At 41.9% G+C, this 27,327-nt stretch overlaps 1 protein-coding gene across 1 annotated transcript in view; it reads left to right on the forward strand.

Annotated features, from left to right (window-relative positions):
- The first annotated feature begins 400 nt into the window (after positions 1–400).
- Positions 401–27,327, forward strand: part of LOC138793787 (serine protease inhibitor dipetalogastin-like) — a 45,127-nt gene continuing 18,200 nt past the window's right edge. Inside the window, exons 1-8 of the mRNA XM_069972479.1 lie at positions 401–506; positions 916–950; positions 4,616–4,740; positions 5,513–5,573; positions 16,566–16,690; positions 17,301–17,346; positions 19,925–20,049; positions 20,900–20,945. Of these exons, the coding sequence (XP_069828580.1) occupies positions 452–506; positions 916–950; positions 4,616–4,740; positions 5,513–5,573; positions 16,566–16,690; positions 17,301–17,346; positions 19,925–20,049; positions 20,900–20,945 (618 nt within the window). The 5' untranslated portion in view covers positions 401–451. The remainder of the gene's footprint in view (positions 507–915; positions 951–4,615; positions 4,741–5,512; positions 5,574–16,565; positions 16,691–17,300; positions 17,347–19,924; positions 20,050–20,899; positions 20,946–27,327) is intronic.

The following is a 27,327-nucleotide window of genomic DNA, read 5'->3' on the forward strand; positions in this document are numbered from 1 at the left end:
GTCACCTTTTTTAAAAAGACCTAATTGTAAATTATATTATAGGGCTGTATGATTTTTAGTAATTTTATCACTTTTGATCTTTTTTGTATAAGATGTTGATCATAATCACTTTTCCTTTTTTTTTATTGCTGGTTTATCTTCCGTTTATTAAAGGGATGAAGATTACAGACAACAAATATAACTAAGGCTGGAACTTACACTCCTCTGTCTTCTTGTTAATGAAGTTACAGTAAATATTTGTAAATGTTACCACTTTATAATCGAGAATTGAAAGCGAGGTCTTAGCTGGTGATGACATTATTTGAATGGTATATTTGTATAGCCCAGTATTGAGGGTGTCTCCTGTTAGCCCTGCCTTAAGTAAACCTCTTCAGGATACAAAAATGCACAGCGATCTTGTAGAAAAATTACTTTCGTAATTTGTTGGTTACGTTTGAAGTAACGCATCACCATGAAGCCCATAGGAATCATTGTTTATGCTATTGTGGCATTTACCTGTTTCAAAGGTACTTTATCTTTTATTACATTGTTGTCATCTTTATCACTATTTTTGTTCATGTTGTGCTTTATTAACACAATTTTCTGTATATTCAGTGAACACAATTTAAAGTCGATCTGTAGGCAAACCTGACATGCCTGCAAGTCACTGATGAAAAAAAAGAACGTTCCTGCAGCCGAAACAGAGTTATCGGTTGCAAGAATGTCCTGAATGTAGCCTGGTGGCCGGCAGTTTAACAGCAATGGACACTGTGAAACATAGTGTGAACATAGCCTTACATTATTTAAATATGACTTTTTTTAACTGTCCAGCACAATATCAGATAAAGTCATTTCTCTGCTATGATGGAAATATTTTTATTGTTTTCTGTGTTTACTGTTTACTGTGTTTTCATGTGTTTGCATTTTATATTTTAGGTATCATCTGTAGCTCTGGTGATGTCGAGATTGAGGTATGTACATTTTTATATTTTTTAGAGGGCGTGAATAGAACTAAGTGTCATACACTTCAATTTTGTCTGTGTCCCGTTTTGCTAAAATGAAACCCCATCATATATTCAGAAATATACATAAACATTTGTTGCAAGAATACCTTTTTTATACATGAGTTACATGTCCATGTTACATAAGAGGGGGCATTTATGTTCAGCACTCATTTTGTTTAGGTTTGTTGAGTTTTGTGGTTGCACACTAGATATATGAGAAATTTTGCTACAGCATTTGAGTGTTGTGTTTTATATTACATTTTTTGGTCAAAAGTTGTGCTCTGGTGCCAAATTGCAACATAAGGCTATATTCCCACACAATATTTTTGCTCTGTATTTTGGTCAGTATTTTGCACCAAAGCCAGGAGTGGATTGAAAACACAGAAAGGCTATGTTCACACACTGTTTAAATTGAGTGGATGGCTGTCATTTAATTGCAAATAATTATTTTAAAGCAATGACTGTTTCAACACAGTTTCAACAGTGTGTGAACATAGAAACATAACCACTTGGTTACAAACCTAGTTGGTATCATAGTACTTGAGGGCATTTTATGGCACATTTACAGGATATGGATCCCGTTCTTATCTGTAGATTTGCCCCTCACAACTCCATCAGCCTGGTTATAGTAATTACGAAAACTGATAATTGGGCTCTTCTACGCTTTTCCTGCAACTCATATAGAAGTAAATGGGTTTACGGAAACAGTATAGCTATGTTATCATAACTCCAGAGTTAGTTTCCCAGGGGTCCTTGTTCTACAGATATTTGCATATCACAGCGGTAGAACCCATATATATATATTTCAAAGAGCAAACAAGTGATACACTCCAAATCTTACTGTAAAGGACCATTTACACAGGCCGAATACACTGGTCTACATTTGAAAAAAAAATTCTACTGACCTAAATATTTTTGCTGATTTTACCCAAATGAAAGGTGCTGTTTCTATATTTGAAGGCAAAAAATATGCAATACGTCAAATTTTTTCACAAATGAAAAATGTTTGATTAATTGAGCCAATTTTAAATTTTGTGCTTTCATTTTGTCTTCCTTGTGTTTAAAAGGCCATAGCGTTTGCATTTTTTCACCTACAGACCCACATGAGCCCTTATTTTTTGCGACACCAATTATACTTTGCAATGACGGACTTAATTTTCCATATAATATACTGTAAAACCAGAAAAAAATTGTGCACTGAAATTGAAAAAAAGTGCAATTATTTTTATTTTCAGAGGTTTTGTGTTCACACCATTCACCCTATGGTATAACTAACATGTTATCTCTGTTCCTCAAGTCGGTACGATTACAGCGATATGTAACTGTTATAAATTTTATTTTATTTGATGTCTTTTAAAAAAAATTAAACAAAAAACAATGTAAATTTTTATGCCATGATCTGTTTTTCCAATCAGTACTTTGCTTGCATATATGTGACTTTTTGATCACTTTTTATTACAATATTTCTGCATTTGAGGTGACCAAAAATCTGCAATTTTGCACTTTGGTGGGTTTTTGCGCTTACACCATTTACCGTGCAAGATCAGAAATGTGATCGTTTAATCCTTTGGACTATTATGCACGCGGTCTTACCAAATATGTTTTATTTTTTTATTTTTGTAATATGGGAAAAGGGGGGTGATTTAAAATTTTACTTGGGCATGGGATTTTTTATTAATAAAAAAAACTTTTTTACATACATTAATTTAAATTCCCCCTGGGAGAATTCTAATACCACTGCACTGATCTATCATAGAGATCAATGTAGTATACATAATACTGCACTGATTAATTAGATCAGAGCAATATTACTCTGGGCTGCTGCAGCCCAGATCTACAGATTGCCGAGCCGGGATCAATCAGTGTCAGTGCGTAATGAAGGGAACTCCAAGGGAACTTTTTTTTTTTTTTTTTGATGCCCTGGAATAGTTATGATCAGGGTTGTCATGCTGTAAACACCAACAGTGGTCTGTCATCATGTTTGTGTTCCATCTGCCCTGATATCTATGTTCCATAAATATATATAGCCACAAAATGCTGACGTCAGCAGTTTTAAACTACTTATTCAGTATACTTCCATTTAGTTATACCTACGGCATATCTTTCTGCACTCTATTATCTTTTTTCACACTCAGCTTTTCCAAATAATTTTATATAATGTTACGTTAAAACTGCAAAAGTTTACTAGTAAACAGCGTTTTGCGGAAAAACTGATACATAAAGATTAGGGATGGTCCGAACCTGCCGAGGTTCGGGTTCGTATGAACCCGAACGCTCGGCAGCAGATTCCCGCTGTCTGCCCGCTCCGTGGAGCGGGCGGATACAGCGGGAGTAACGCCTGGAAAACTGGGATACAGCCTATGGCTGTGGCTGTATCCCAGTTTTCCAGGCGGTCCTCCCACTGGATCCGCCCGCTCCACGGAGCGGGCAGACAGCGGGAATCATTACCCAGGGTTCGGGTTCGTACGAACCCGAACTGAACTCTGTTCCGACCATCCCTAATAAAGATCACATGTTATCTTCTAGACAGCAAAATTAATGTATACCAGTGTAATCATACAGGAGCGTTGCTAGAAGCGATCCAGCCAATAATCGGCCTGTGTAAAAGTGACAGTGATCACCTGAGGACCAGAAAAACGCCCGATCCTTGGCTGATATTCTTTTAAGAACCAGCTTCAAAATTTACGGTCACTGGCCACATATCTTCCTTTAAAAGGGGATGTAAGTCAAATAATGATAAAGACAAACTGACAGTGCGAATATACATATATCTGTGCTGTCAGTTTGCAGATCCCAAGCAGTTGCATACTTACCTAGTGCCCTACTGCTTTGATTCGGCATCCATTTTAACGATTCCCGTCCAGCTGCTGCTGTTTCAAAATCACTGCCTCCACCAAAGTGATTGAAAGCCAGAGGAGGTGGGTCCTAAATACAAATCTGCTGGACAGGAGAGCCAAAGAACGGGATGCCGCATCACAGCAGCAGCACACTAGGTAAGTATGTAGTGCTGTGTGATCTGGAAATTGACAGCTTAGATATATGTATATCCATGCTGTCAGTTTCTATGGCTGCACGAAGAATACATGGATTCTTCATGCAGCTTGGCTGCTCGATTTTTTTGTGCCATGTAAAAGATGTCAACAAAACACAGTAATCACTGAACTCAAGGAGAACAGTGAAAAAAAAGATGGCCGATTTTGCTGATCAGCGCTTGTTTGCGGCAGCCCGTGACCAAGAAATCTGCTAATGTAAAAGGACAGACGGATAAATCTCCCCCAATATGTTTGCATTATTTGGATCTAATAAACACAAATGTAATACCAGCAAAAGAATACTAAACTAACTAAAAAATCAAAAGGGTCTCCTAAATCAAAAAGTTTAAACAGAAAAACTTGGGATAAAAGCTGAGAGTGCTCTGAAAAATCTGAACACCTGCACTTTGGATAATATAAGCAACATAGGCAGTATTGCACATAGGCCCAAAATGCACATAGTATGTGAACAGAAAAGGTGACAACTAAAATCTGATGGTTGCTATGAAGGTATGTTCAAATTAAAATCTTCAAACTGTTGAATCCTTTTTTACAACTATATTCTGTTTGCTTTGTTTTGTGCTTCTTTTCTTTGCACAGCCTAACTGTGATGGATACATTCCCATACCTGGTATTGGGTTGGCTTGCAACAGAATGCGTAAACCAGTGTGCGGCACAAACGGAAGAACTTATTCAAACGAGTGTGAGCTGTGTTCGCACATAATGTGAGTTCAGTGCAGTCATACATCAGAATATGTATTATTATTTTTTTGTTTTTAGTCAAAATGATTTTTGTGCTTGCCATTTTCTTGACATTCAACTCTTGAATCAACGTAGTGTCTCCTGCTGCCAAAATGAGTCAGTATAGGATGTTTTTACATATAGTGGTTTCATGTCATATCCTGGCAATATAACACCACTTTCACACAATGGTATACACACTTGGCAATAAAGTATAATATAGTGTATGTTAAGATAATGTGAAAATAATAATAAAGTTAAAGGGGTATTGCCATCTCAGCATGTTATCCCTTATTCACTGGGACCCCCACCAGTCAGTTGAATGGAGGTAAAATAATCCCTGAAATCAACAGAGAGCACTGAAGTTAAACAGCCAGAGTTTTATTCATTGTCTATTGGGCTTCTACCAAAACATTGACTCCATAGGATAGGTGACAAGGAATCATCGTTCTCATGACTGGTCCCAATGGTTGAAAGCCCAGATATCACTTGCCTACCTATCCTATGAATAGGTCAGAAGTTTTAATCTTGGAATCTTTTAATTGTCAACGATAGGAACTTCAAGTCACAAATATAAGTAGTGTAGACTTAAAGGTCAAGTGTGTACTGTGGGTTAAAGGGGTTTTCCGGGCAAGTCAGTTAAATCGAAGCAATAACGGACGTCTTTTTAAATAGAAAAAGCCGACGCCTTTTATCTTTTTTGGATGTTGTGTGAACATAGCCTTTCATTGTACTTATTTTTTCTTGTGTTTACAGGAGAATGAGTAAAAGTGAAGATAAAATCAAGATCAAGTACAGGCAGGAATGCACTGATGAGGTAGGTTTTTACATGTCTAGAGTATGTTTACACGCTGCTAATTTATTGTGGATTTTTTATGGATTTTATGCAAATTTTCCTAATTAATTTAAATAGAAAAGTCAAAATCTGCAGGAAATCTGTGTCAACTGGCCTTTAAATGCTGAGGTGTACCAAGATGTGGCGAACTTTGGCACAATTTACACTACAGTTGAGGAAAATAAACATTTATAACCCTCTAAAAAATGTTTCCATTGTCAGGGCCAGGTTCCGGGAGCCGATATGAACAGCCTAAAAAGTCCTAATAGTACGGTATCACAGATATATTCTCTCCTACAAGCATTGTTCATACAATATTAATGAATATGCTTGTGGAAAATCACATCTATTCGGTCACATTGTTCATAAATCCTACAGAAAAAGAAACTGTATGCCTATATATATATACATATAGAGGTGCAATCTGGCTCCATAGACCTTTATGAATGCTATATTCCGCCACCATAAAACTCTGTAGTACGGTAAAGTACAGTGAACGACCCTTCAACTATGATTCTGTAATAATAAACATTGATAACTTAAAGTGAACCCATCGTTATCACTTTCAAAATCTAAATCAACAGTAGATGTGAAATAAAGCAAGTTTATAACACAGTTTACATTAATTAAATTAGGCTGTAAAACAAAGCTGTACTTACTTGAAATCCAGGTCCAGTCTCCTGAAGGCAGTTCCTGAAGGCAGTCTTGTGCTGGTTAAAAAAAAGAGACTTACAACAGTAAGAGTGTCACAGTTTAAAGACGATAAAATGACTGCTTTCTATGTGAACGCGCAGATGACCAGGACTTGTGTTTAGTCCCTTTTTTTCAGAGTCTAAACACTATGGGGGACATTTATCAAAGATACGCCCAAGGTGTATGCCAGGGAGAAGGTGCAGATTTGCCCCTTCTCCCTGGCGTATGCCTGGTGTACGCCCCGCTTGCCCGATGGGCTGGCTGGGGGAGCTTGGGGGGGCGTGACGAGACGGGGATGAGGTAGTGGCCTCCTCTTGCGCCTCATTTATCATGATTTACACCGGCTCGCAGGCAGGTAGATTTCGTACGCCGGGCCCAGATTTCGGCGGGGAAAAGGGGGCAGGGACTAATATAAGACCGGCATACTTGTACGTCGGTCTTTGTAAATCCCCCTCCAGATGTCCGATTTTTCCCATGATAATTAAAAAAAAATAATGAATGCAAATTGCAAACTTGCTTTATATCACATCTACTGTTGATTTAGATTTTGAAAGTTATAATGGCAGGGACACTTTAAGAACAATTGCCATTTTTAATGTAAGAACCATTGTCATTTTAATGTTAATCTAACCTGCTGATATGTCCCTATAGTCCATGGGGCGCTGAGGATGAAGGCACGTTTCTTACCTTTATCCTTGGTGCCATTTTCTTGTACTTTGTAATTTAATCCATATGCTAATGATGCAGTTTGGGGCACTGGGAGTGGAACTACCACCCTTTGTCCACCGATTACTGGGGTGACACTCATGACATCATTCTGGCACTCATCACTGCAGAGCGCCAGATGAATATTCATAAAAAAAAAAGACTGAGCAATCTGGGCTGATCAGTGCACTGAGGGTTGTAGTCCCGTCCTTGGTGCACCAAACTGCCTCATTAGCATATGGATTAAACTACAAAGTAGGTAAGAAAGGTTATCATCCTCAGCGCCCCGTGGGCTATAGGGACATATTAGCAGGTTAGATGCCTCTTTAAGTTTCCCTTTAGTTTTCCTTTAATGGAAATATAAATGGCTTTGATGTATTACTTCCAAAGAGGTATTTTAAATCTTTTATATTTAAAATAATTTAGAATTTTTTTTATGTGTTACAGTGTATAAATCTGAAGTTTTTAGAGGAAAAAATATCATTAATTGTAATGCCCTAAAATATATAACTCTCTTTTACATGAGTAAAAGCACCAAGTGGATAATCATCTACTGTTTTTTTGATTGGTTATGGCCAATTTTTACTTCACCCCACGGTATAAGTACCACACCATAGTAAAGGAATCTCATTCCATGCTCTGTATGGATGATGTATGGATTGAGCACCACTGCACTGTGTACAAGGAGCAGCATTCATCTCATAGTTTTACAGGAAAAGAAAATTACTATTTATTCATTACATAGGTAGTATGGTTAAAAAATGACACATATTCATCAAGTTCAACCAATAGGGATATGGATGAAGGGAAAGGGGATGGATGTGATGCTTGAAATTATAATGTTTGTTACCTGCGTAACAAGCATTTAGTGAATTACTACCTACTGTAATGGTGGTTTGGTTAGTTACAAAAATTATGTCTTTGTGTCAACAGTAGTGATGAGCAAACATCCCGATGTTTGGTTTGGATCCCGAACAAAAACATAAACAAAAATTATTGTGATCGGTTCGTGTTCACCGAACATTCACAAAAAAATCACGAACATACAGTAGAAGCATACATTTCGGTCTACGCACATGTGTACAAATTATCAGGTACAAAGTCTAAATCTCGTTTGCATTCCTTTGCATATATATTGGTACATTTCGGTCTAGAGTTAAGCCCCTATTCCACGGGTCGTTAAGAGGAGCAAACGAGTGCTCTCAGCGATCGTTTGCTCCTCGTTCCCCGCTCGCTGCCACCACTATTCAATGCGGCTGCAGCGAGCGGGTGAGTGCGGGAGCGGGTGAGTGAGGGGCTGCCCGGGTGATCGCTGATCGTCCTGGCAGCCCATAGAATACAGCAGCGTCTGCTGCCGATGCTCCTATTCAACGGAGCGATGGCAGCATATTGTTGCTGTATTAGTTGCTTGTTTTTCAACATGTTGAAAAATAAATAGATATAGCACCTACAAATAAATAATGCTGGACAATAATCTACATATATTGAAAAAAATTACTTTATTGATAGCATACATAGAAATATATATGATTTAAAAACACATATTAAAAAGGGAGCCAAAAACATACAATACATACATCAGATGGTATACGGGGCAAAGCAAATAAATAAATAGATAGTGTAGCTACTATATCTCGACCATTGATGGTATATCAATCAGCCCATAGAGGTAAGAAGGTGCATAGAAAAAATGTAAACCAATATATATAGAGCTGCAAGTGCAGTTCAGAAGCAACCTAGTACAAAGTTACATATAGTGTCAAATTCATACAGATATACTCAAACCTCAGGGTATATAATCCATGATATGTAGTCCTGCCCTGTACCACCACTCACCCAACGCTGCGTTTCGCTGTGCAAGCTTTATCAAGGGTAATAAAGATCAGGTCACTTGTCTTATTTATACAACCAGATACCAATCAAATTGCTCATATGCAGCTGACCATGCATCACAAATCATCCCACAGACCAATCAAAGAATACTTCCCATTTCCAATCTCCCACCCCTTACCAGGTGTATCCTACTTACTATGCTAATCTGCATCATTCCTATGAGACCGTCTCCGGACACGGACCGGAAGTACGTGCGGTCACATGACCGCTCTTAGGTCACATGACTTAAGCGTCATACCGGAAATGCTCCAAGTAGAGAACTCATCTATCGGTTCCCGGAAGTCCCAGTACCATGGTAACATATATACGATCCCGGTCATGTGACCGAGAGCGCACCACGTGACCTCATCTGGTTCCTGGATACATAGACGCCATGGAAACATAAATACACTCCCGGTCACGTGACCGAAACTCATCACGTGACCAAAGGGTCCGGACCCGGCGCATGCGCAGTAATACAAAAACGAGACTTGGACATAAAAAATGAAACACAAAAAAACACATACACAGCCATATAGATATTAAAAGGGGGTATATAAAGAAAGTGACTAGTGATAAAAGATGAATGAAAAAATAAGTATGATGAGAAAAATACATGATTAGTGAAAAACAGTGTTAAAGTGCAAAAGTGCAATGTGCAAAGTGTTAAACGTGACTCAAGTGAACCATAATATATTTAATTGAGCATACCTACCCTAAACTTACCCAATACAGATCAGACATTGAAAAAAACCCTAAGCATACATTAATGAAAAACTGAAAATAAAATATTAATAAGTGTACAAGTGTAAAGAAGGAAGTATGTGTATATGCATAATTATATACTCATACACAACAACCTAACTATATGAAACCCACCACTAGACTGTGTATAGCAATACAGAACTAAAAAATAAAAAATATATATAACTAAAAAATATATATATATATATATATATATATATACACATATAAATACCATAAGTAAATAATACAACCGTGAATAAACGACAATACGATAAAATTCATGTAAAAACATAATAAATCTAATAGATAATAAATACCAAATTATAAAGTGTAATAAATAATTATATAATTCATAAATACCGTACCCACCAATATAGAATTCACAACAGAACCACATGTCCCAGTAGATAACTAAAAAAACATCTATATATCTATATACACCATAGGTGATAAATAATTAAACTATGAATACAAAAATAAATGTAAAAATCCATATTAATACATAATTAATCTGATGTATATATACATAATTGGTAATAAATACATAAATAAATAATAATAATAGTAGTACCAATAATAATATGTATATAGTTGATAAATCACACTAAACTACACTACCAGTCTGTTCCCTAATGTATAGTTGTACCTATGATGTCTATGTTTCTCATAGACTGGAGTGATATTGTGCTCACAAAAATTTATATATAATGCCTCCACAAATTAACCCCTAGTGCATACACATAAACTGCGCAAGCAGTCAAAAAAATAGAAAGATAAATAAAATAAAGAATGTATATATATATGCATACCCCATGGGCAAGGGCCGACAGAATGGGCTAACTGGTACACCATCAATTCAAAAAAAACCTATATCCTCAAAGGAAATAAAGAAACTGGTGTGTTGTATATACCGAAGATTCAAATAGCCAACTATAAAAAGTCCAAATGACGCAGATTAGAGTGCAAATAGTCTCAAGAAAATATTACAGTCCGATATCATTCCTGTAAATAAAGGGATTCCACATACATGCATATCATGCCAGAGGATCCAATAATATTACACCTATAAAAGAGATAGAGAAGAAAAAATAGGACAACATAAAAATAAAGAAATATAAATAAATAAATCAAAAATAAAAAATAATAATAATAATAATACAAAGAAAAAGAATACAATCGGCCAACGCATAATCATTCAAAGTGAAACCATACAAACACTAAAAACAATTAAAATATATAAATCTAAAACCAGACAAACCTGAAAAAGCGAGTATTTCTTGACCGGAGTACTATAAGAACGTACATATAAGGATTTCATAGAAATGGTGCAAAACTATTATATTCATTCAGGCCAAACGGTGCTAGAGTGTTCAATCGGTAAATCCACATGGTCTCTCTTTGGGCGAGCCGTTTCTTCATGTCACCCCCTCTCTCACTGTGGTATAGAGCTTCAATTCCCCGAACTTTGAGAAGAGAATCATCGCAGTTGTGAACAGACTTAAAGTGACGGGGAATGGTCTTTAATTCCTCCATCACTGTTGCATCCCTTGCCGCTCTGATGTCCAACACATGTTCGCGGATTCTTCTCCTGAGTTGCCGCGAAGTCATTCCAATATAAATTAAGTTACAGGGACACGTAGCGAAATATACCACAGTTTTGGTTTCGCAGGATATGGAATGGCAGATCTTAAACTCTCTCGTTCCACCCGATGAAAAAAAGACAGTGGTCTTCTCCATATTTGGGCAGGCTACGCATCCTTTGCAAGGGCCTGACCCCCATCTGGGACCCCTTGAGCCAAAGATCCCAGGGATTCTCCCTGAATTATAGTGACTTCGAACTAGAAGGTCCCGGAGATTCCGAGATCTTCTGTATGTTATCGACACTGTGGGATCAAGAATATTTCTCAGTATTGGGTCCGTCATAAGGATAGGCCAATGTTTATCCAAAGCATCAGCCATTTCCTTACTGTGGGAGCTAAATTCAGATATAAATCTTACCTTTGAATCTGAAGACTCTAATTTGTTTTTGGGTCTTAGTAACTCCCGACGATCGGCATTCTTTGCTCGGTTATAAGCTCTCTTGATGCAGCGATTACTATAACCTCTTTCACGGAATCGGTGGGTCAGATCAATTGCTTGTCGTTCAAAAGCGGCATCATTGGAGCATATCCGTCTTGCTCGCAGAAATTGACCAACTGGGATATTTCTTATCAGGTGGTTCGGATGGGATGACTGTGCATGTAGTACAGTATTTGCAGAAGTCTTCTTTCTATATAAGTCTGTTTGTACAAACCCTGCCGTGTCCACCTGTAAGGAAACGTCAAGGAAGTCAATCACTTCTCGACTTATTTTATGGGTCAATTTGATGTTATATGGGTTCTGATTTAAGCATGTCATAAATGCCTCTAGGTCCCCAATGGAACCCTGCCACACCATCACAATATCGTCAATATATCGACCCCACATCTGGACATTTTCTATTCCCCTCACTGGTTCTGATTGGAAGATTTCCCTCTCCCACAGCCCCAGAAATAGGTTGGCATAGGAGGGGGCACATGCCGCCCCCATGGCCGTCCCCTGGAGCTGTAGGAAGAGGGACCCCTTAAATAAGAAGAAATTATGAGTGAGAACAAAGGATAAGGCTCTCACCGTGAAGTCGCAAAGGTCCGGAGATATATTACTAGATCCAAGAAAAAATTCCACTGCCTTTAGGCCATCCTGGTGTCTTATAGATGTATATAATGATTCCACGTCGCACGTGACAATGTACATGTCAGACTCCAATTGCACTCCATCAAACTTCAGAAGTAGGTCTCCTGTATCTTTGATATAGGAGGGCAGATCTTCCACTAAAGGGCGTAAAATATAATCAATATATTTGGCGAGTGGTTCACATAGATTGTTGTTGCCAGATACTATGGGTCTGCCAGGTGGATTTCGTTGGTCCTTGTGTACCTTCGGGAGCAGATATATGGTGGCAATGGATGGCTCCTCAATGTTCAGTGCCATAGCTTCTTTCTTACTCAATATGCTCTTTTCCACAGCTTGTGATGTGAGTTGATGCAGCTCCTCCCTGAATTTGGAGAGAGGATTAAAAGTAAGTTTTTTATAGCAAGATGCATCTCGCAATTGCCTATACATCTCCCTCTCATACAGATCTGAAGGCCAGATGACAACATTTCCGCCTTTGTCCGACGGCTTTATAATCACTCCTTCCAGTCGGGAGAGTTGGAGTAATGCTGCTCTCTCTCTATCAGACAAGTTGTCATTTCTGATATTTTCCGGGATACATTCAAATTCTCGGGTGACCATTTTAATAAACATATCAATGGCCGGGCATGTGGCCAATACCGGAAACCGGGTAGATCGGGGGAGTAGATGTTGTGGAAACTTACCCATTGTCACTGTTGCATCCATATTCGTCTCATTTTCAGTCAGTAAATCCATCAAATTCTGCACTGCATGTTGTTCCTCCCTCGTAGGCATTAAACCTTGTTTTTTATTTTCAAAAATACGCTTAAAAAATAGTTTTCTACCAAATAACTGTAAATCCTTCAGCGCCGAAAACTGGTCGAATTTGGCCGCTGGGGAGAAAGAAAGACCCAACTCAAGCACACGAATTTGATCAAGGGAAAGAGAGATGGAAGAAAGGTTAATTACCTTTGATGTGCCACCACGGTGTTCCTGATCTTCATATCGTCTGGGCGATTTCCTTGAATATTCCTGTCTTCTAATGTTCTCCACTCTCTGGATATCTCGTCTCTGACTTTGGTTACTCACGGAAGAAATATTAGACTCCGCCCCAACTGATGTTAAAGATGTAGTGGAAGCTGTACGTGTGAGATTGGAACGAGGTTGCCTCCAGCGATATACCTTCTTATTATTAAAATCCATCAGATCCCGTTGGAATTTCTTAACCTTAGTAGCTTGGATTGGTTTTTCCCACTCATCAAACCACTGTTCCATTTCATTCTTGAGAGTTTCCAGTTCAGTTGGCGTCATGTCTTTATAGAACTCACCCTGGATTTGTTCTATTTCCTTTTCCATACTCTCCAATGCTTTAGCGTTGAGACCCACTATTAGGGAGAGAAATTGTTTTGAACAAATTGTACATGCCTCTTCCCATTTTAGTTTGAATTCATCATCGTCAATCGCAAAGGATGGGAATACTTGAATCCTTAAACCACGTGGAATCAAACCTTTCTGAATATAATTTTCCAATGATGTTTTGTTCCACCATGTCTTCATTCGTTTGTGAAGTAAACCTTTTAAATTATTTTTGACCGCGTTCTTCTGTACCGTATCCGGTGTCTGTATGTTATCACTCCCAAAGGCATTATTAATGCGTGTTATCCAGGACTGATATTTTCTTGAGACTATTTGCACTCTAATCTGCGTCATTTGGACTTTTTATAGTTGGCTATTTGAATCTTCGGTATATACAACACACCAGTTTCTTTATTTCCTTTGAGGATATAGGTTTTTTTTGAATTGATGGTGTACCAGTTAGCCCATTCTGTCGGCCCTTGCCCATGGGGTATGCATATATATATACATTCTTTATTTTATTTATCTTTCTATTTTTTTGACTGCTTGCGCAGTTTATGTGTATGCACTAGGGGTTAATTTGTGGAGGCATTATATATAAATTTTTGTGAGCACAATATCACTCCAGTCTATGAGAAACATAGACATCATAGGTACAACTATACATTAGGGAACAGACTGGTAGTGTAGTTTAGTGTGATTTATCAACTATATACATATTATTATTGGTACTACTATTATTATTATTTATTTATGTATTTATTACCAATTATGTATATATACATCAGATTAATTATGTATTAATATGGATTTTTACATTTATTTTTGTATTCATAGTTTAATTATTTATCACCTATGGTGTATATAGATATATAGATGTTTTTTTAGTTATCTACTGGGACATGTGGTTCTGTTGTGGATTCTATATTGGTGGGTACGGTATTTATGAATTATATATTTATTTATTACACTTTATAATTTGGTATTTATTATCTATTAGATTTATTATGTTTTTACATGAATTTTATCGTATTGTCGTTTATTCACGGTTGTATTATTTACTTATGGTATTTATATGTGTATATATATATATATATATATATATATATTTTAGTTATATATATTTTTTATTTTTTAGTTCTGTATTGCTATACACAGTCTAGTGGTGGGTTTCATATAGTTAGGTTGTTGTGTATGAGTATATAATTATGCATATACACATACTTCCTTCTTTACACTTGTACACTTATTAATATTTTATTTTCAGTTTTTCATTAATGTATGCTTAGGGTTTTTTTCAATGTCTGATCTGTATTGGGTAAGTTTAGGGTAGGTATGCTCAATTAAATATATTATGGTTCACTTGAGTCACGTTTAACACTTTGCACATTGCACTTTTGCACTTTAACACTGTTTTTCACTAATCATGTATTTTTCTCATCATACTTATTTTTTCATTCATCTTTTATCACTAGTCACTTTCTTTATATACCCCCTTTTAATATCTATATGGCTGTGTATGTGTTTTTTTGTGTTTCATTTTTTATGTCCAAGTCTCGTTTTTGTATTACTGCGCATGCGCCGGGTCCGGACCCTTTGGTCACGTGATGAGTTTCGGTCACGTGACCGGGAGTGTATTTATGTTTCCATGGCGTCTATGTATCCAGGAACCAGATGAGGTCACGTGGTGCGCTCTCGGTCACATGACCGGGATCGTATATATGTTACCATGGTACTGGGACTTCCGGGAACCGATAGATGAGTTCTCTACTTGGAGCATTTCCGGTATGACGCTTAAGTCATGTGACCTAAGAGCGGTCATGTGACCGCACGTACTTCCGGTCCGTGTCCGGAGACGGTCTCATAGGAATGATGCAGATTAGCATAGTAAGTAGGATACACCTGGTAAGGGGTGGGAGATTGGAAATGGGAAGTATTCTTTGATTGGTCTGTGGGATGATTTGTGATGCATGGTCAGCTGCATATGAGCAATTTGATTGGTATCTGGTTGTATAAATAAGACAAGTGACCTGATCTTTATTACCCTTGATAAAGCTTGCACAGCGAAACGCAGCGTTGGGTGAGTGGTGGTACAGGGCAGGACTACATATCATGGATTATATACCCTGAGGTTTGAGTATATCTGTATGAATTTGACACTATATGTAACTTTGTACTAGGTTGCTTCTGAACTGCACTTGCAGCTCTATATATATTGGTTTACATTTTTTCTATGCACCTTCTTACCTCTATGGGCTGATTGATATACCATCAATGGTCGAGATATAGTAGCTACACTATCTATTTATTTATTTGCTTTGCCCCGTATACCATCTGATGTATGTATTGTATGTTTTTGGCTCCCTTTTTAATATGTGTTTTTAAATCATATATATTTCTATGTATGCTATCAATAAAGTAATTTTTTTCAATATATGTAGATTATTGTCCAGCATTATTTATTTGTAGGTGCTATGTCTTGTGTAGATGCGTAATGGACTTAACTATTGGTGGTTCAATTGCTTTGGTTAATTAAAATGTTGAAAAATAAGCGACTGCAACGATCAGCCGACATGAACGATGTAGGCTGATCGTTGCACTCTATTCCACGGGACGAATATCGTCCGTAGCGGCCGAATTCGGACGATAACCGTTCCGTGGAATAGGGCCTTTAGGCACGTGCGTACACTTTATCAGGTGCAAAATGTACATTGAGCAGTTGCGTACGTTTGCAAGTTTGAATATGTTCGAAAATGATCGTTATAGCCATTCGGATGATCCAACAAATTGTTCATGATCGGTGAACACGAACAATTAACATCATGTTCGCACAAACATACGAACGTTTACGAACATGTTCGCTCATCACTAGTCAACAGTGTTTAATACCGTACTTTGCCACCCATTCAGGATGGACAGCTTCAGGATGAATGCCATGGATTTGGAAACGTGTGCCCAAGACTTTATAAACCAGTCTGTGGATCTGATGCTGTTACCTATCCCAACAAATGCAGCTTTTGCAATGCTAAGAAAAGGTGAGTGCTTAATAGAGTAAAAGCAGAAAGGATGCAAACTTGCCTCAGGTTCATAAATTTCAATTGCTGGGCTTATACCCTCACATGTGCTACAGAATTTGATTAACCTTCTTTGTCACCTTAAACAGCACTGGTATGTACTCGTATTGGTGTCTGTGTAAGGGAATCTGCAGCTCATTTGGTCAAAACGAGCTCCACAGATTCCCTTTAACTTTGACCAAAAAAGGTGCACTCAGACATTCCTTGACATCAATGGCAGTGACTCTTAGGCTTTAGAAAATACGGAGGTTCCTTCCATGAGAGAGTGGATAAAAATTCTTATCTGTCAGAGGGAGTCTCTTATAGCTGTGGCAGAATTGGTAATCTATTTGTGGTTATCCTGGACAAAATAAGTCAGGCACTTTTTTGTTGCCCAGTTAAGTTAAAGGGAAACTGTCACCCCACACCTGAGATGTAACCCACCCGACCCCCAGATAGAGCCCCCATACTTACCCCCTCCTGCCTGTCCCGGCGCAGAGAAATTTCATTTCTGTGTCCAATTACTTATTGCATACAGCATTCAGGTAAGCGTAATGTAATGTTAATACTTTTTACATGTATTTAATTGCAGAAATGTTGACCTACTGCTTGTATCTGAAGGACGATGTGAACCAAAGGTAAATTATTTTCATTAATAACTGGATTCCTTCCAGTCTGAGGCCCCCTTCACACGTCCGGAAAAACCACCCTGGACTCTTCAGAAGCTGTCGCTGTTCCGCCGCCGCCGCCGACATGTGAGAGCAACCACCAGAGAACTAGAACTCCCACCATTTCCTGCTAACAGGTCATGATGGGAGTTGTACTTCTGCAGCCTGTGGCCATCCAGGTTGCAGAACTACTATTCTCATCATGCCCCTGTTGGCAGGTCATGATGGGAGTCGTAGGTCTGCAGCCTGTGGCCATCCAGGTTGCAGAAGTACAACTCCCATCATGACCTGCCAGTTAAGGGCATGATGGGAGTTGTACTTCTGCCGCCTGTGGCCATCCAGGTTGCAGAACTACTTCTCTCATCATGTCCCTGCTAACAGGTCATGATGGGAGTTGTACTTCTGCAACCTGGATGGCCACAGGCTGCAGACCTACAACTCCCATCATGACCTTGCTGGCAGGGCATGATGAGAGTTGTAGTTCTGCAACCTGGATGGCCACAGGCGGCAGAAGTACAACTCCCATCATGACCTGCCAGTAAGGGCATGATGGGAGTTGTAGGTCTGCAGCCTGTGGCCATCCAGGTACACTAGGGGCTGTGTGTTGGCACACTAGACCATATTGGGAACACATTTTTTTTCTCATCAGGAAATCCTGAAGGTTTTCCTGATGGTAAAAACTGATTACTGTCAGGAAATCCTGATACTTTCCTGATGACATTTGTGGCCTCCTGATCAGGATTTCCTAACAGTAAAAACTGACACGGACGTGTTAGGCCCCCTTCACACGCCTGGAAAAACCATCCGGATTTCCTATCAGGAAATCCGGACGGATTTCCGGACCCATACACTTTAATTAGTCACTGACACCCTTCCGGATTTTTCCGGAAGGGTGTCCGTTCCGGAAAATATATCCGGAAAAAATAGGACATGTCCTATTTTTATCCGGAATTCCGGCCCGGACGCTCCCATAGAAGTCTATGGGAGCGCCGGAATCACGGGCACTTTCCTGAAGTACATCAGGAAAGTGCCCGTGATTCCGGATAAGTGAGAGCCGGCCGGCCCCCGCAACCACTGGCACCCCTACCTCCCCACCGCACAGGCAGCGGCAGCACAGGCCTCCCTCCCGGCGCCACGACCCCCGCCCCGGACAGCTTCCACCAACTCCGCCCCCTCCCGACCGGACAGCTGCAGAAGTTGCAGAAGTACAACTCTCATCATGCCTCTGCTGACAGGCCATGATGGGAGTTTTACTTCTGCTGCCTGTTGCCATTCAGGTTGCAGAAGTACAACTCTCATCATGCCTCTGCTGACAGGCCATGATGGGAGTTTTACTTCTGCTGCCTGTGGCCATCCAGGTTGCAGAAGTACAACTCCCATCATCCCTTATGTTGGCATACTAGACCATATTAAGAACTATTTTTTTTTTCTCATCAGGAAATCCTGAAGGTTTTTCCTGATGGTTTCCTGATGGTAAAAACGGATTACTGTCAGGAAATCCTGATACTTCCTGATGACATTTGAGTTCTCCTGATCAGGATTTCCTGACAGTAAAAACTGACACGGACGTGTGAATGGGGCCTTAATGGGGCCTGACACAGTGCTCTCTGCTGCCATCTGCTGAACTGAGGTATCACTGTGTTTGTTTTGATTTTCTATACTGAACTGTATTTATTTAAATTGTTTCTGAACAAAAAAAAAAACTAACAAAAAAACAAACTGTACAAACTCTTTCACAAACTGAGAAGCCAGCAAGAAAACATGTGGTGGCAGGATGCATATTCACACTTCTGGCAACTGCATAGGTTGCTGCTTAAAGTGTACCTGTCGTTTTACCTTTTTAAAATCTAAATCAACAGCAGATGTGACATAAAGCAATTTTGCAATTTACATTCATTATTTATTTATTTTTTAATTATCATGGAGAACGCGGCACTTCCTGTTTTCTGACTCTTTTTTTTCTCAGAGAGTCAGAAAACAGGACATCCAGTGTTTCCTAGACCATCTGAGCGCTCACAGAGAGAAGGCAGTCATGTGACTGATTGACGCATTGCGCTGTGACTCTTTGTACTGGCCGCAATTCCTGTGTTTAGTCTCTGTTTTTCAACCAGCACAAGGCTAAAAATCTGCCTTCAGGAGACTACAGTATATTGCAAACTTGCTTTATTTCACATCTACTGTTGATTTAGATTTTGAAAGTTATAACAACAGGTACACTTTAAGAATACGTTCACATGTATCGAGTTTGCAGCAGATTTCGTTGATTTATTACTAGAGATGAGCGAACCGGGTTCAAGTTCGAGTCCATCCGAACCCGATCTTTCGGCATTTGATTAGCGGTGGCTGCTGAACTTGGATAAAGCTCTAAGGTTGTCTGGAAAACATGGATACAGCCAATGACTATATCCATGTTTTCCACATAGCCTTAGGGCTTTATCCAACTTCAGCAGCAACCGCTAATCAAATGCCAAACGTTCGGGTTCGGATGACTTTGTGACCCTCGGTGTCAACAGTGTTTTACATCTCATTTACTTTCCCACCCCTTCAGGATGAACAGGTTCAGGATGAATGCCAAATATTTGGAAACGTGTGCCCTCGACTTTATAAACCAGTCTGTGGATCTGATGCGGTTACTTATCCCAACAAATGCAGCTTTTGCAGTGCTAAAAAAAGGTGAGTATTTAAGAGGGTAAGGCTGTGTCCCCCCACTGTCTCTTTTTGGCCGTCATCTTGAAGCCAAATATCGGCTGTTATTATATTGTGATGGCTGCTATTTGTACAAATGTGGCGGCCATTATGAAATAACAGCCAAAAAAAAGGCTGTGTGTAAGCATAGTCTAAAAGCGGAAAAGATGCAAACTTGCCTGGGATTGATACGTATTAATTGCTGGAGTTATTTCTTTGCCTGTGCTATAGAGTATGGTTAGCCTTTTCCTTCACCACAGGCAGCACTAGTATGTACACTACACCCGCACTGCTGTCTACAGCTGACTGTCTTCAGCTAAATAGAGAACACAGTGGGGAGAATAAATAAGAGTCCCCTGTCAGACATAGTGCCAAAGTCTATTCTTTCTGTATAATTTATTGCGCCAAAATTCTTGCTCTTACTTTTTCTTTGCATCCCTCAGTGTCCAAATGTAGTGCATACAACAGGCAGGTGAACTAAATGAAATATTAATATCTTTTACATGTCATTATATAGCTAGCACCACTGAGCGCATCATACAATAATTATAGGGTAGTAGTGCTAGCAAGCTCATACTCACAAGTTATTAGCACCACCTAGTGGACGTGTTTTTAAAGAACAGTTTGCATTAACATTTCTGATCGTAACAGGAAATAAAAGTTACATTTTAATGGGAAAGAATTAAGGATTGTTGGTGGGCTCATGGCCAATGTGGGTAAATTGTTAATTCAAATAGTGAACACAATAAATACTGCATACAACTTCCACATAGAAAAGTCCTTAGCAAAATGTGAACCAAATTTATTATTGATACCATTTTCATGTTTTTAATTGCAGTAAAGCTAGCCTTCTGCTTGTATCTGAAGGGGAATGTGAACCAAAGGTATATCATTTTCATTATTTTATTTTGCTATGTGTTAAGAAAAAAAGCATACCTGTCATTTTAAAAGATCTATATAGCGTACCTACCATGTTTCCCTGAAAATAAGACATATTTTTATTTGTTCGCAAAGAGGCACTCTGTCTTATTTCAGGAGCGGCACGTGGAGGGATGCGAGCAGTTAGCTGCACTGGGAGAGATAGAGAGTGGTGAGCGGCACGGGAAGGGATGGAGAGTGGTGAGTGGCATGGGAAGGGATGCAAGCTGCACGGATGGAGGGTGGTGAGCGGCACGGAGAGGAATAGAGGGTGGTGAGTGGCCCGGGAAGAGATGCGAGTAGAGATGAGCGAACTGGTTCGGCCGGTATGGGATCCGGTTCGGATTTTTCCAAAAATCCAAGTCCGATCATATGCGGATTTTTGGAAATCCGCTCCGATTTTTTTTTTCTTGCTTTCTAAAATGGCAGCCGCCATTCTAGAAAGCAGGAAGTGTTCTGGGCGGGAAAAGCGCTTTCCCATGATGCCCGGAACACATCCAAGCAGCAGGGATCTTGCACTAACCCCCCCCCCCCCCCCGTGTGACGTTGGTATTGCTTTAAGAGGAGCAGTCACATGACCGCACCACGCAGTGTGTAGAGAGAGAGAGAGAGGAAGCAAGTTGCTGGTGCTGCTGCTATTGTGTTCTACAGACTACTGAGAAGATATTGTGGGAAAGGAAAGGAAAGATTAGTAAAGCGGAGAGGAGAAACATCTAGTGATTGAGAGAGAAATATAGAGAGGGCAAAAGATAAATTAGGCATAGGACTGCAAAGGGTGCACAGAAACAAAACGTGCTGTACAGATATACTAGTCCTATACTTCTGATAGTGTGTATATCACATCCGTCTGATCCTGAGAGACAAAAATACCTGGTGCAGGTGTATAGTATTATATCTTTAAAAAAGTGCTATATATAGAGACAATTTCTATACTTGGACCCTTCTGATTGATAGTGTGTATATCACATCCGTCCTATCCTGAGAGAAAAAACCTGGTGCAGGTGTAAAGCATTATATCTTTAAAAAAGTGCTATATATATATAGACAATTTCTATACTTGTCCTATATATTACAAGTCTCATATATATATATATATATATATATATATATATATATTATATATATATATATACACACGCTGTATACTAGTCCTATATATTACAGAAAATACTGTTCTCATCTACCAAGTGTAGCAATCAGAATTTGAATATAAAGTCATGGCATAGCGGCAGCAGGAAACCTCACAAAGCGTTTCAGGCAGAGGACAGGGCAGAGAGTCTGGCTCAAGGGGCATAAGAGGAAGTAGCGCAGGAAGAGTATCCAGTGGCAGGCCTGAGCTTCTTTGGTTACACAAGGGTCATGTCCACACGTCTAATTCCACAGTCCTGGAGTGGCTGGCTCACACTTTGATGTCCACAAGGATGTGTAGTGAGACAGCCAGCCAGGTATCTGTGGATACCTCGGACACGACCCTGACTTGGCACGGGCACGCAACAATTCTCCCACGTCCTCCATCTGACATCCTCAGCAACATCCCGCTAACTTTTGACCCGCCGCCTGCAAGGGAACTGTTGGCGTCTATGAGCAGCGAACTGCAGGGAACAAGCAAGTGCAGGGAATAGCTGTGTCGGAGGCGATATCAGAGCAGGCCCTTGTTAGGCCTGGCAGGAGAGCAGTAGCCAGTAGACGAGAGAGGGCTGGGCAGGAGCCTGATGAGGATGATAGCATCATTCTGGAACAGCAGGATTCAGGAACGGCAGGATTTGGCTTATTTGACGGATTCGTCATCCGGGCCCAGGCAGACCCGCGGTCAACAGCAGCAAGAAGCAGCAGTAGTCAGGGGGGCCTTTCACAGAGTCAGACCTCCTCTGTGGAAGGGAGTGTGGCTTCACTTCCTTCTTCGGCTGGTGTCCCCTGTGTTGCTAGCAGTAGGCAGCCTGGCATCATGAAGTCCCTATACCGGAGGCAGACATATGCACCCAGCAATCCCGCAGCAGTCAAGCTGAATGCCCACCTGTCCAAGTTGCTTGTGCTCCAGGCTCTGCCGTTTAAAGTTGTCGACTCAGCAGCTTTCCGTGAACTGATGTCGTGTGCGGAGCCACGGTGGAAGGTGCCGAATTGACACTACTTTTCCAACACATCTATCCCGGCAATGTATAGCTATGTTTGCGAAAAGTTTGCTGACTCGCTGAGCCATTCAGTGAGCAGACATGTACATTTAACCACAGACATCTGGAGCTGTAATTACAGGCAAGGGCACTATATCTCCATTACTGCTCAGTGGGTAAATGTAATCTGGCCGGCGGACCCCCAGCAACTTGGCCAGGGAAGGGCGATGACACCACCCCGTTGTGACAGCAGGGTTCCTTTGTCGCGGTCCTCCTCCACCTCCTCCAGTAGGTCCAATACCTCCTCAATCGCCAGTGTTCCTCCCTTGACACGGCGACTCCCCTGTGTAACCTGGAGCTCGGCCAGTGGCAGCTCATGCGTGACACCTGCCGCTTGCTACGACCCTTTGAGGAGGACACCTTTCTGGTCAGTGAGCAAGACACAAGACTAAGCGATATCATACCCATGCTTCATGTACTGGAGCTGATGCTGATGCGACTCAGTGGCGAGGGGGAAGAGGTCTTGCCACTGTCGCAGCCTGGGTCGCTGGAGGAAGGCTTGGTGGAAGAGGAGGGAGAGGAAGTTGAGGAGGAGGACCTGAACGCACAGGAACTCTTAGGGGAGACGGGTGGAGGAGATGGAGATAAGCCTTCCTGCCAGACCGGAAGGGGGCCAGAGGAGGATATGCAGGCCTATGAGGAGGATGGAGGCAGTACCCATTGGCAGTATGCTGTGGAGACGGAGGTGGGGACTCCTTCCCACTCCCTGGTGGAAATGGCTAAGCGCATGTTGATATGCTTTCGGGCTGACCCACGCTTGCAAAGGATTCGTCAACGGGATGAGTTCTGGCTGGCCACACTACTGGACCCACGGTATCGCAACAAGCTGTGTAAATTCATTCACCCTTCCCAACGGGAGGAAAAAATTAATTATTATAGAGAGGAGCTAGGTGCACAGTTAGTGGCAGCCTTTGGAACACTGCGCTCTCATTCACACCATCCCCACCAGGGCCACACCAGCAGCGCTGCCTCCTCCACATCCTCCTCTAGCAGCTTGGGTGGCATGAGCAGCATCTGAGCCTGATGTCCATGATGCAACCATAGGCCGAGGTAACAGGAGCACTCGCACAGCAGCAGGACATGGTGGCACACCTTAAACAGCAAGTCCAGGTGTTTTTGGACTCTACGTTGCCACCTAACGTGCCAGAAGCCCTGGACTACTGGGTGGGAAAATTTGATGTCTGGCCACAACTCGCTGAATTTGCTTTGGACATACTCTCCTGTCCGGCCAGCAGTGTGTCATCCGAGTAAGTTTTCAGCGCAGCAGGTTATATTGTCAGTCCCAGGAGAACCAGATTGTCCTGTGATAGTGTGGAACGTTTGACTTTCATCAAAATGAATGCCACATGGATAGATAAGGACTTTGTGACACCTGCTCCTGATACCACAGAGTAGAATTTGGTCCTGTTGTCACCAAGATGTAGGACCTCTTCTGCATCTATTCTGCCCTATTACAACTGCTACTCCTGCCCTGGCCTCCATCTTGGCTACTGCTGGACCTTCACTGGCCTCCATATTGGCTACTGCTGGGCCTTAACTGGCATCGATGTTGACTACTGCTGTGCCTGCCCCTGCCTCCACGTTGACTACTGCTGCTCCTGTACTGGCCTCCATGTTGGCTACTGCTGTGCCTTAACTGGCATCCATGTTGACTACTGCTGTGCCTTCACTGGCCTCCATATTGGCTACTGCTGGGCCTTAACTGGCATCCATGTTGACTACTGCTGGGCCTTAACTGGCATCCATGTTGACTACTGCTGTGCCTGCCATTGCCTCCATGTTGACTACTGCCGTGCCTGCCCTTGACTCCATGTTGGCTACTGCTGGGCCTTAACTGGCATCTAGGTTGACTACTGGTGTGCCTGCCCTTGCCTCCTTGTTGGCTACTGCTGGGCCTTAACTGGCATCTAGCTTTACTACTGGTGTGCCTGCCCTTGCCTCCATGTTGGCTACTGCTGGGCCTTAACTGGCATCTAGGTTGACTACTGGTGTTCCTGCCCTTGCCTCCTTGTTGGCTACTGCAGATGTGAGTGGCACGGAATGGGATTTGAACCGTGCGCGGCACAGGGAGGGATGGAGAGTGCTGAGCGGCAAGGGAAGGGATGGAGAGTGGTGAGTGGCACCGGGAAGGATGGGGAATGGTGAGCAGCACAGGGAGGGATGGAGAGTGGTGAGCGGCACCAGGAGGGATGGAGAGTGGTGAGCGGCACAGGGAGGGACGGAGAATGGTGAGCAGCACAGGGAGGGATAGAGAGTGGTAAGCGGCACCAGGAGAGATGGAGAGTGGTGAGCGGCACCAGGAGGGCTGGAGAGTGGTGAGCGGCAGCGCAAGGGATGGAGAATGGTAAGCAACATAGGGAGGGATGGAGAGTGGCGAGCAGCATAGGAAGGAATGGAGAGTGGTGAGCGGTACCAGGAGGGATAGAGAGTGGTGAGCGGCACCATCTGAGCCTGATGTCCATGATGCAACCATAGGCCAAGGTAACAGGAGCACTCCCACAGCAGCAGGACATGGTGGCACACCTTAAACAGCAAGTCCAGGTGTTTTTGGACTCTACGTTGCCACCTAACGTGCCAGAAGCCCTGGACTACTGGGTGGGAAAATTTGATGTCTGGCCACAACTCGCTGAATTTGCTTTGGACATACTCTCCTGTCCGGCCAGCAGTGTGTCATCCGAGCAAGTTTTCAGCGCAGCAGGTTATATTGTCAGTCCCAGAAGAACCAGATTGTCCTGTGATAGTGTGGAACGTTTGACTTTCATCAAAATGAATGCCACATGGATAGATAAGGACTTTGTGACACCTGCTCCTAATACCACAGAGTAGAATTTGGTCCTGTTGTCACCAAGATGTAGGACCTTTTCTGCATCTATTCTGCCCTATTACAACTGCTACTCCTGCCCTGGCCTCCATCTTGGCTACTGCTGGACCTTCACTGGCCTCCATATTGGCTACTGCTGGGCCTTAACTGGCATCGATGTTGACTACTGCTGTGACTGCCCCTGCCTCCACGTTGACTACTGCTGCTCCTGTACTGGCCTCCATGTTGGCTACTGCTGTGCCTTAACTGGCATCCATGTTGACTACTGCTGTGCCTTCACTGGCCTCCATATTGGCTACTGCTGGGCCTTAACTGGCATCCATGTTGACTACTGCTGGGCCTTAACTGGCATCCATGTTGACTACTGCTGTTCCTGCCATTGCCTCCATGTTGACTACTGCCGTGCCTGCCCTTGACTCCATGTTGGCTACTGCTGGGCCTTAACTGGCATCTAGGTTGACTATTGGTGTACCTGCCCTTGCCTCCTTGTTGGCTACTGCTGGGCCTTAACTGGCATCTAGGTTTACTACTGGTGTGCCTGCCCTTGCCTCCATGTTGGCTACTGCTGGGCCTTAACTGGCATCTAGGTTGACTACTGGTGTTCCTGCCCTTGCCTCCTTGTTGGCTACTGCTGGGCCTTAACTGGCATCTAGGTTGACTACTGCTGTGCCTGCCCTTGACTCCATGTTGGCTACTGCTGGGCCTTTACTGTCATCTAGGTTGACTACTGGTGTGTCTGCCCTTGCCTCCTTGTTGGCTACTGCTGGGCCTTAACTGGCATCTAGGTTGACTACTGCTGTGCCTGCCCTTTTCTCCATATTGGCTACTGCTGGGCCTTAACTGGCATCTAGGTTGACTACTGCTGTGCCTGCCCTTGACTCCATGTTGGCTACTGCTGGGCCTTTACTGTCATCTAGGTTGACTACTGCTGTGCCTGCCCCTGCCTCCACGTTGACTACTGCTGCTCCTGTACTGGCCTCCATGTTGGCTACTGCTGTGCCTTAACTGGCATCCATGTTGACTACTGCTGTGCCTTCAATGGCCTCCATATTGGCTACTGCTGGGCCTTAACTGGCATCCATGTTGACTACTGCTGGGCCTTAACTGGCATCCATGTTGACTACTGCTGTGCCTGCCATTGCCTCCATGTTGACTACTGCCGTGCCTGCCCTTGACTCCATGTTGGCTACTGCTGGGCCTTAACTGGCATCTAGGTTGACTACTGGTGTACCTGCCCTTGCCTCCTTGTTGGCTACTGCTGGGCCTTAACTGGCATCTAGGTTTACTACTGGTGTGCCTGCCCTTGCCTCCATGTTGGCTACTGCTGGGCCTTAACTGGCATCTAGGTTGACTACTGGT

This window comes from Dendropsophus ebraccatus, chromosome 1 (genome assembly GCF_027789765.1).
Source record: "Dendropsophus ebraccatus isolate aDenEbr1 chromosome 1, aDenEbr1.pat, whole genome shotgun sequence".
Classification (NCBI taxonomy): Eukaryota; Metazoa; Chordata; class Amphibia; order Anura; family Hylidae; genus Dendropsophus; species Dendropsophus ebraccatus.